This window comes from Octodon degus, unplaced genomic scaffold, assembly GCF_000260255.1.
Source record: "Octodon degus isolate 3935 unplaced genomic scaffold, OctDeg1.0 scaffold00106, whole genome shotgun sequence".
NCBI lineage: Eukaryota > Metazoa > Chordata > Mammalia > Rodentia > Octodontidae > Octodon > Octodon degus.
In genome coordinates this window covers 2,406,716-2,417,271 of record NW_004524682.1, presented here as the reverse complement: position 1 = coordinate 2,417,271, position 10,556 = coordinate 2,406,716, and the positions used below count along the sequence as shown (strand labels likewise).

General features: G+C 41.4%; 1 protein-coding gene across 1 annotated transcript in view; it reads left to right on the top strand.

The window, feature by feature from the left end:
• The first annotated feature begins 819 nt into the window (after positions 1-819).
• Positions 820-10,556, top strand: part of Robo2 (roundabout guidance receptor 2) — a 644,932-nt gene continuing 635,195 nt past the window's right edge. The window contains exon 1 of the mRNA XM_023724123.1: positions 820-1,508. Within this exon, the coding sequence (XP_023579891.1) occupies positions 1,448-1,508 (61 nt within the window). The 5' untranslated portion in view covers positions 820-1,447. The remainder of the gene's footprint in view (positions 1,509-10,556) is intronic.

Here is a 10,556-nt window from a genome sequence, read left to right as displayed (position 1 = left end):
ATCGGAGCTGCTTCGGTTTCCTTTGCGTCCCTTTCTGCCTCCCGCTCGCTCTGCTGCCGCGGCTAAAGGGCGGAGAGAGTGAGTGTGTGATTTTAACGGGTCACGAGGCTGCGCTCCGGGCGCTCGGGGATGATCTTTTTCCAGAAGCGCGTGCGAGCCTGGCAGACGGCGGGATGAATAATTAGGAAGGGCTCGCACGAAATCACTCACAGAGAAAATTACCTGCCCATTAAACGGGACGCGGCAGGCGCGGGAGGCCGCAGCCCACCTATCCCCTCCCGAGGCGGCAGGAGGAGGGGTCCGGAGCTGCCCGGTGGCCTCAGCCCCGTAGCCGGCGGGCTCCACATTTGCTGGCTCACACGGTCCCCCCAGGACTCGGCTCCGCAGGCCCGGCCCAGTCCCCAGGGGGTCGCTGCCCCCCGCGAGGGCGGAGTCTGCAGGGGGTGAGCTCGGCGCAGCCGGGGCTCCCCACCTTCGCCGGCCCACCGCTCCCCTCGCTCCCGCCTGGGCGCTGCGCTCCTCCGAGTCCCGCCAGCGCGGCCGTGCGGAGGAGGCGGGCGCTCGGCTGAGCACGCGGGGCTTTCTGCCGGCTGCACCGCGCGCCCTCTCCGGGCGGCGATCCCGGCCGGTCGCCCGCGCCGCCGCGGTGCAGGAGCGCTCCGAGGGGTGGCGCAGCCGCGGCCCGCCCCTCCCTCCACCCCGCTCTCCTCCTCCGCTGCTTGCCTCCCTCCCGCTTCCTCACCACGTAGGAGTTCAGATTCTCCACCCGGCTCGTCCTGATTTCCCTTTTCCTCTCTTTTGGAAAGGAGAGAGGTGGAGGAGGCGCCGAGGCTGCACAGGAGAGGCCCGCCTGCAGAGCGCTGCTTTGACACATCCTTGTTATGGAAGTTAAGTGAAAAACAACAAAAACAAAACAACAAAAACCAAAAACCAAAAAAAAAAAAAAACAAAACTCCGGGACGTGTTGCTGCTACAGAGAGGAGACCGGGAAGACGAGCGGTAGGCAGGCCAATGGTTTTTCGGCAGCGCGCTGGCAAGTTTGTGGAATACTTTCTAGGAATTAGGTCTTTTTCCTTCCCCCTTCATCTTCATCTTTTTGACTTCTGAAGAAAGAACTTGACTTTGGATTGCAATGGACCCTAAGGAGAGAGGGTTAGACACACTTGACTAATCCCTCTGACTGGGGTGCATTTGTGGGAATTTAGGAACCCGGAGTGGAAATGCAGCAGCCTTTGAATTACCCTCCGTTAATTTGAATGGATCTACCTGTGTCCTACTCAAGACCTCTCCACCAACCCCTTCTGATCTTGCGATTTGCTCTTCTTGACTAATTACTGTCCAGGAAAGTCTAAACTTTGGAACTACCTCTTTTTTTGATACTTATTTTTGTAGTCCGCTCTCTGGGATTGGTTTCTTACACAATCTGGATCCTTTTTAATATGTCAAAATGAGTCTGCTGATGTTTACACCACTACTGCTCTGTGGATTTTTGTATGTTCGAGTTGATGGTAAGTTTGAAATGCCTCTTAAAAAATCTTTTACTCCCTCCTCGCCAACATTCATTCCTAAGCTTGATGTGGGTTCTAAATAAAATAACATTGTGTCTGCTAGCCTGTTTTGGACAGGCGGGACCTCTTAGGGGCTTAAGATTTAAATCTTTTGTTTCTAAACTGGTATACGTGGAACATGCTAGTAGTCACCTATTGTTAATGCTATAATTGATTGAAGAGCTGGGTAATAAATGACGAGCTGTCAGTTTTTGTTGGAAAAAGAGAGACGTGGAAGTAAATCTCTTGCGGGAGTGTCTTACTGATTTGCCTGCTCTCCATTTGGTGTTTGTTCCTAGGTTGAAACTTTAGGTTAGAAAATCAAGTGGAGAAGTAGAGCGACACGCTACGCGGTGGGTTCGGTGAGTGGGGAATCTGAGACTGGCGAGCTCAGCGATTAGTGTTTCACCTGTGAGCCAGGTGACCCCCCGCCTACCGTAAAATCAGAATAAGGATTTAGATCGCAGAGTAAACTGCCAGATTGAGAGCGGGCGGTGCTCCAGCGTGGGGGTGGCAGCAGCTCCCAGTGGCCGCAGGCGCAAGCACTCAGCTCTGTTCCTAGTGGGCAAACACAATGGGGACCTGAAACAGGTGCCCTAGGTGTCTCCCTGTAGGGTGAGCCAGTCCATCCGGCAGACAGCTTTCTGCCTCTGCTTCTCCTGTCTTTTGTTCTGATTTGGTTTCTTCTGAGAATGTTCCAAACTCTTTTCTATAGCTCTGTTGAATGAAGAGTGGAAATGATCATTAACATGCTTTGTTTTCATAAAAAAGAAAGACAAAGAGTAGTTGGTATGAGTCTCTTAGGAACATTAATTTTCATCTCAGTAGAAACTATCGGGATAGAGAGGACCAGAGAGCATCGCTCCACACTTCTGTGGATTGTAATCCTTATGATTTCCTGTTACCGTATTTGTAAAGAATGTGAGGTGGGCCAGTTCAGATGTCTGAGCCATCCTAATAGCGAGTTGCCACACAAACTTTTCTTTAGCGTTTGCACGGTGGACACTGCCTGCTTCTGCCCATTTGTGGGAGCTAACTTTGTTCTCTGCAGCTGCTGCTGCAGAGAACCTGAAGTATGGCACTCCAAGAGGAAGCCCTTCTGTAAACACGAGGCAATTCGGATGAGTTTACCTACTGTCAAGTGGTTGTTTTCAATCACGGACTACATGAGTACCTTTGCCCCTCAGCAGTGGTAGGCAAGGGATTCATGTGTGCACACTGCTCATCTCTTACCCTCCTGAGGACAGGGGTGGGTGTTGAAGAATTGAGCATGTGAATTATACTATGGCAATATCTATAATCCTTCTCCATGTGTTTTCTTCTCTAATGCATCTACCTTTACAATATATTTATGTTACCATCAGAAAAAATTTACATATGCCCAATGTGCTCAGTTATAGTGAGACTTTGATATGGCTTTTTAAATAGTGTGTCCTAATCAACCATGATTTTATATATCTCAGTAATAAGTGCAGGAATAAACTATACATTAGACTATGGAGAGATCAGCAAGATTTTCTTTTTGTCCTAAATCAATGCATTTCTAGGAGAAATATAATTAAATTGCTTACTGGAAGTGACAGAGGGAATCAGAAGAGCTTGGTGTTACAGAATGTAATTAATGTACCAGGGTGTTTGGAGATATATGAAACAAATGCAATTAACCAGCTTGCTGGAACAGCAGTAGCAAGACATCATTCCTCGCTTCCTTTTCTCCCTCCCTCTCTCCTTCTCCTCTTTCATTTCTTTCCCTGATTTTGTCACTCAGTCTCCTTCTTTCTTTCTCTTTCACACTGATTCCTCCCTGCTCTACAGACACACCTAGAACCTTTGTTCTGGTTTAACACTATAGGATGTGGGGACAACTCATTCTTGAGTCATCCTTACCACAGAATTTATAGTAATGTCATGAGAAATGCCCAGGGGTTAAAGACTGAAGATTTTTATAAAGCAATGTAAAAATTTGTTTGTCTGAATCTCATTTTGTATTTAACATTTTCTAGGTTGAAATTAGAGGAAGGTGTGCACAATCTTACTGAATTATTGTGTAAATCATATGTTTGACATTGGATTGCCTTTGGATATTTCTGAATGATGACAGCTTTTCTCTAGGGATTCTTGAAAATTTGGAATGTGGACAACAGTGCCCTCTAGGCTGTGTCACCACCTTGGGACCCACTGTTCACTGGTCTAATGAGGGCTTAGTCTGTGAGGTAGCTAAGCTTTGTTACCCTTCCAGGGCTCTGCTATCTACTCGTTGGTTATCCTTCTTGGGGGGTGTGTTTATTCTGCACATGAATTTCAGATTTAGAGAAGCTTGTACCATTTCAAAGATATACTGACTATCCTTGTGCTACACCCAGAAATTAATTTTATTCAGTGACAAATGATACATAGATTTGCATGGAAATTTGCTTGGTAGGTTATTTATATGTGCATTTTTATAGTGCATGAAAACGTTAAGAGTTTTGCCTCCTTATAAAAGAGAGTTGCTAATATTATTTATAATTTTCCAATACGCTGTGCTTGTAGCAATCCACAGAAAATAAATTTTGAGTTAGTTGAGAACTACAAACTTTTTTATTTCTAATGTAAATATTTTCTCATTTGATCCAGGTTAATTAATCATAATCATTTTGTTTTCTATGATTATGTAGGATAGGTGTTGAGATTTAGCCTTTGTAGTCTAAATTTTCTTTGTTTTTACATAGCAATAGTTTTTCTTTATCATTTATTGGAAAATAATGTGAACCATCACAAGATTTTTAACCCCATCTTTATTTCATGCTTTATTCTACTGAGAGTTTTATAATAATTTTAAAAATGTTCTTAAAGTGATTTTTTTTCCTTTTTAATCTATAACTAGCCTCAAATGAGGGGATGAAGATCATGTAGGGCATAGTACATATCTGTTACATAGGTTTATATATTTTGTTACAGTGCTTCTTTCAGCTATGGGTTCATTATCACAGCCATATGTAGCCTACTTCAGAACTTAAATTACCTGTAAGTAACTTGAAATTTGTTCTTGCAGCTACACAGTAATATCATGTTTGAATTGGCTTTGTTTGAATAACCTTTGATGTTAGGCACCATGTGGACAATAAATCAAAAGGATTGCTTAGAGCATTAAATAAGCCTATCATAAAGAAAAAGTCATGATTCTACAAAAAGGACAGTTCTAACCACACCTTTGCTAAACATAATAGCTTCATTTACAAAATGAAGCTATTTTGTGTGGCTACATAGCACATTTCATAAATGTGGATACATATACAGTAATGAAGGGAGATTCTGGACATGTGGGAGATATGGTGCTAGCTACTTAAGAATTTAGATAATATATAGGGATTCTCCACATGCAGTTTGGTTTATGAAGGATACTAGAGTAGGATTTTATCTAATGCATCTTTTCCTTTTCTTCCTCCTTTCCTACTCTTGTTCTACTGCTTCCTTTCCTTCATTCCTCCTTTTGGTAAAAGGAATTAGAGAAATACTTGAAAAAAGAAGATCAATGGTGGTGTTTGTTGAAAAATGATGTAGAAAAATCTATATTTGATCATGGTATGTTGATATTTAAACTTCAGGTATATCCAGTTAGGGTTTTGATGTCTTCACTTTTCTTTTATAAAATGTTATATAACTTTATGTTAACTTGCCTTGTAGGAATCCTGTATTTTTTATGAAACAAGAGTCTCCAGCTTTGAGTTCAAGAAGAAAGAAGTTATATAATACCAATTTATTGATTTATTTTAAAATAATTGTTACACTTCCTATTGTGTCCCTAGGTATAGAGCTAATACCCTAAGTAGATACATTGACATCAATATTTATTTTCTTCTTCTTTTAAAATATGTTTGAAGAAAGAGTGAATGATTATAATATGCTAAAGATAATTTTCTAGGGACCATCTCAGTGTTTTAGTACAGTGTCACACCATCATAAAATGTAAAATAGCAACAACACAGAGTGACGTACTCACCAAAACACTTCTTTAACTCAAAGGAGAGCTGAAGTAACTTGGGCTGCCAACCTTAGCACTTGCTGAAGTATTTTTGCCCAGTTTGTAAGATCTATCATTGAATTCCCCTATATTTTACTCTAGTGTTTAAGCTTTAGCTCACACTTCTAAAATTGCCCTCTTAGTCTCATGGAGGAATATACCATCCATGAGAAGGGCTCTCGGCTCTTCCACACTTGGACTCTCCAGCTCATGTACCACTACTTGACATGTGCCTCTGATGACTTGACATCTGGGCTTGACACCTAAAGATAGTACATTAAACTTGTATGCATGATAGAACCTTTCTTTTTCTGGTAATTTCTGTCTCAGTCAATGTCTTCACTCTTCTTCTTCTTCTTCTTCTTCTTCTTCTTCTTCTTCTTCTTCTTCTTCTTCTTCTTCTTCTTCTTCTTCTTGTTTTTATGACACAAAACAACGAATCTCTCTTTACTTGTTCTCACAGTTTACTTCCAGGTTGTTTGCGGATCCTTTGAAGTCTACCCTGGTGCCAGGTATTGATTCTTCCTGCCACATTTTGATACTGTTCAATCCTATGTAGAGCCAAAAGAATTTTCCAGTGAATATCACAGTGCGTGTAGCCACATTCTACCGTTATTTTCCTATTGTGGATTAGCATATATCTATTAGTTGGTCCATGTTCCTGTGTAATTTATTTTATTGTTACCTATCGCAGTTATCTGCATAGTACCTTTTCAAAACTAAATGGAGCACATATCTTCCTGTAGCTCTTGTGCATGGCTTCTACTCAGGCCTCTTCACAAAGGTTTACAAGTTGAGTCCCTTGTCTACTTCCCTGGTTTCATCTCCACACCCTCTAAGTACAATATGGATTTGGAAGCTTCTTTATGATCTGCACACCTGACTCACGGTCTTTGCATTTGGTCTTCACTGGTCATTTTATCTAGATCTTTGCCTTTCAACTGAATTAATAAAGTTCCTTTCCTAATATCCTTTATTTAGAAATATGAGTATGTTGAGTGATTTGTTAAAATTTTGATGTAATAGAGACATGATAAATTTATAAGGTAAGGAAAAACATTTTACTCACAGTTGGCTCATAGTTTTGGAAGCCTAGTCTCTGTTGAGTGGGCCCTGATTTAGGGCCCGTGGGGAAGTAGCATATTATGGTAGCAGTATGTGGCTGGGCAAAACTGCTCATGTTATGGCTGTTTCTTTTTACATAAGGAAAGTGAAGTGCCTGACAGCCCCCTGTCCTCCTCAAGGGCACCATTTTAGTGATTTAATAACCTACTGCTAGGCTCTATGTGACGTGATCCTTGCAGCCACTGAAGTCTTGAGATGGGGTGAAGATTAAGAAGAAAACTAGACATACACTAATAGAAAACTGGGACTGGGTGGAGCCTGACCTCGCTGATGGAGAGGTATCTCCAGCATGGTCTGCATCTTTATTTATACACTGTGAAACGGAGGGAAGTGAGCAGCAGAGTCAAAAGTACCAGGACTGTGTTTTGCTGAGAACACTGAAAGTGAGACATTCTCAGAGATTTCTGTTCTGTAGTTCACAGGGAGGACACCAAGGCCAGACAGCTGCTGGCCTGGCCTTGCTCTGGTCCCAAGAACTTGTTCCAAGAGTCTGACAAACCAACGCCTGGTACCTCATGTTCTTGGGGTTGGCCTTGCTCTAGGCCTGGATGTGGTAGATCCCAGCTCAGCTGTGACTCAGCTGCTCCACACGCCTACCTTCTATAGGTTCTATTCATAACACCTTGAGAAACAAAGATGTAGTTCATTGGCCTTGGCTGGACAGTCTAGCAATGTGGTACTCTACCTAAAATTGTTCCTCTTGAAACATTATTGGGCAGCCCCATTTACTTGTGTTAAAATAATTTTCATATTATGTATCACCTTCTGGAGGGGTCTATGTGTGTGTATGTATGTATGTGTATATACATTAAGAATTGAAGAAAAGGGGACCAGTGAGATAGCTCAGTGGACTAAACATCTGCTTAGGCAAGCACAGGAACCAGGATTCAATCCACAGTCTCATATGTCATGCTGACCCTGCCCCCTGGGGCATGCTGAGCCAGTGATAGAGTCTGGGTTTGGTGGTAAATGCCTGTAATTCCAGCGCTGGGGAGGCTGGAAACAGGAGCACCACTATGAGTCCAAATCGGGTAGTGAGACACTGCATCAAATACATAAAAAAAAAAAAAAAAAGAATTGAAGAAAAGGGACTTCCTTTCTACCCTATCTACAAGCTAAAAAGTTAGACAGCCACAGTTAAATAAATGATGATGAAAACATGAAGTTCCTGGCTCAGAGATGATGGATTTCATTGGTCATGCTACAATAAGCAGTATCAATTTTTCTCACTGCTGAAGTCCCCCAAGGGAGAGTCCTGGGAACATGAGTTACACACAGTGGATTATCCTAACAGGTTAAGAACTCTGACCGTGGGACCTGAATGTTTTATAATGGTAATAAGGTAATTGGACTAATGATTGTCCTGGAGAAAGATGTTCTCATAATTATATTGAACTCTAAGCAAATCTGCCTTCTGCTTTAGACTTAGAAGGAGAACATCTGTAGTTTCTAAGGCACATGAACTACAGCTCAAAAAATATGCATTAAAATACAGTTTGGAAGAAAACAGTAATTAGCTACCGCTGCTAGCAAGAGATGCTTAAACAAGAGAGACCAACATGTTATCCTAAAGGTACAGAAGTGTGGATGTGGGTTTGTCCAGCTCCTGCACTAAGCTTCTGTGACAAGGAATTCATTGTGACTGTTGTGCTTCCCACTACATCCTCAGTGCATAGTGCATGGAGTGACACACAGTGGATAGTCAAGTATCCGTTTAAGAAAGAAAATGTGGGGCTGGTGAGATGGCTCAGTGGTCTAAAGCACCTACTTGGAACAAGCTTAGCAAACCACAGGGACCACGGTTCAATCCCCCAGCACCACATGCCAGCCAGCCCCGCCCCCTGGTGGGCTGAGCTGGCCACACACACACACACACACACACACACACACAATAAATAAATAAATGTAAAAAAAAAAAGAATTAAAAAAAAAAAAGAAAATGTGTTTAAGGAATGCTTTAGGGATATAGATGTTCATGCCTTAGCCTGGTGCATGAAATGCTTACTATTTGAACCAGATTCGTGTATGTGTGTGTATGTGCATATTTGTGTGTGTGTGTGTGTGTGTGTGCGCACGCGTGTGCTCTGGGAAAGGGAGTTATCAAACATGTATACTGACTTAAATGACACCATGATATCTGTGATTGAATATTCTGACTTTGTCTTTGAAGGAGATACAGAATTGGCCAGTTGTATGTCTTTTGCAGTCAAATGATTATTTTTTAAATTGTGGTTTTCACATTCTTGCCTGAGTCCCACACCACCACTTTTGTGTGCTTTTCAATACATCATTATGTGGCATGCACATTTTAACAAAGCGCTCCTTCACATATTCCTTAATGGCACTGTACACACTTCCTAACACTGAAGATCATTGGCCTGTGTGATAACATGTAGTCCAAAAGTTGAGACTATTCTGTACTCTTAGGACAAGTCTAATTTTCCAATTAAACATGAGCAAAAACAAAATATTTTAATTTAAAGATAGAATCAAACAGATTAGTTTTAATTTTAGTCACCAAATATATAGTTCTTTAATAAATGGAAAAGAAGATTTTAAATATTGTCCAGAACATTTCATGGTGGGCATAAGCCTATAATTCCAGCACTCACTAGCTGAGTTACGAGAATCACCACAAGTTTAAGGTCAGCCTGGGCTATAAAGGAAGTGTGAAGCTAGCTAGCTTAAACTACATAGACAAACACTGTCTCAAAATAAATTATTATTTTTTTCCCCAGTAATAGGGATTGTCCTGCTTTGTGACCCAAACCCAAACCTGAGATATGAATGATTTGGAATTTTGAAATTCTCTTCAAAGAAGACTTTTTCTTCAAAGAAAACTTACTTTTGATATGACTATAAATTCAGGAAGTATTAACTGAGCTGGGGATATAGCTCGGTGGTATAAGTTCCTGCTTGGTGAGCACAAGTTCCTGTGTTCAGTCTTCATACTGAAAAGAAAAAAAAAGTATTAACTGGAAAATTTATTTTTTCAAAACTAAAACAATGGTGAACATAGTTACTCTCTAAACTATATTTAAATATTTTCCTCCCCCATAGTAGCTATGTTGACATGAACTTCATGTAAGATAAACATCCACTTAAAATGTATGGTTCAGTTTTCTAACAGTGTTAGAGGGCCAGGGATATAGCTCAGCGTATGGCCTCTGCCTGGTAAGTGTGAGGTCCTGAGTTCAATTTCTGGTACCAAAACACACAAAAAATATTCAGAGTTGTGCAAACACCTCTAGAGCCTAATTTGATGCTTTTATCATCCCAGAAAGGTTTGTAGCTTGTTCCTTGTCTTCTGCTGCCCCAATAATAGGAAGCCACTGGTCCAATTTCTATTCATAGAGATCTATCTGTTCTGGGCATTTAATAAAGCATGGAGCCATGCAAGCCATGGGACAGTATCTTACGACTGGCATCATGTTTTCAAGGGTCATTTACAGCGTAACATATATCACCCATTTTAATTGACAAATATCTGCTTTGTGACTCATCACTTGATGCATGCGTAGGTTGTCTTCCCCCTTTTATCATAATGCGTATTTCTGCCTTCAACATTTGTGTGCCTCTTTCTGTGTAGCAGTATTGTCTGTCTTGGACCTAGAGTGGAATTGTGGGGTCATGTGATAATTCTGTAATTGTATTACATGGATATGTCTTACCTTCCAGCAGTTCTGATTTATTTTCCTTTGGTGACTGTTATCTACTTAGTTTTCTTTATCCTTTAAAGTTTTAAAATCATATTTTTCTTGTGGTACCAGAGATCAAACTCTTGACCTCGCACTTGCCAGGCAAGGACTTATTCCACTGAGCTATGGTCCCAGCCCTAAAAGTGTATTTAACCCAATTAAACTCAGCAGTTTTATTTATTT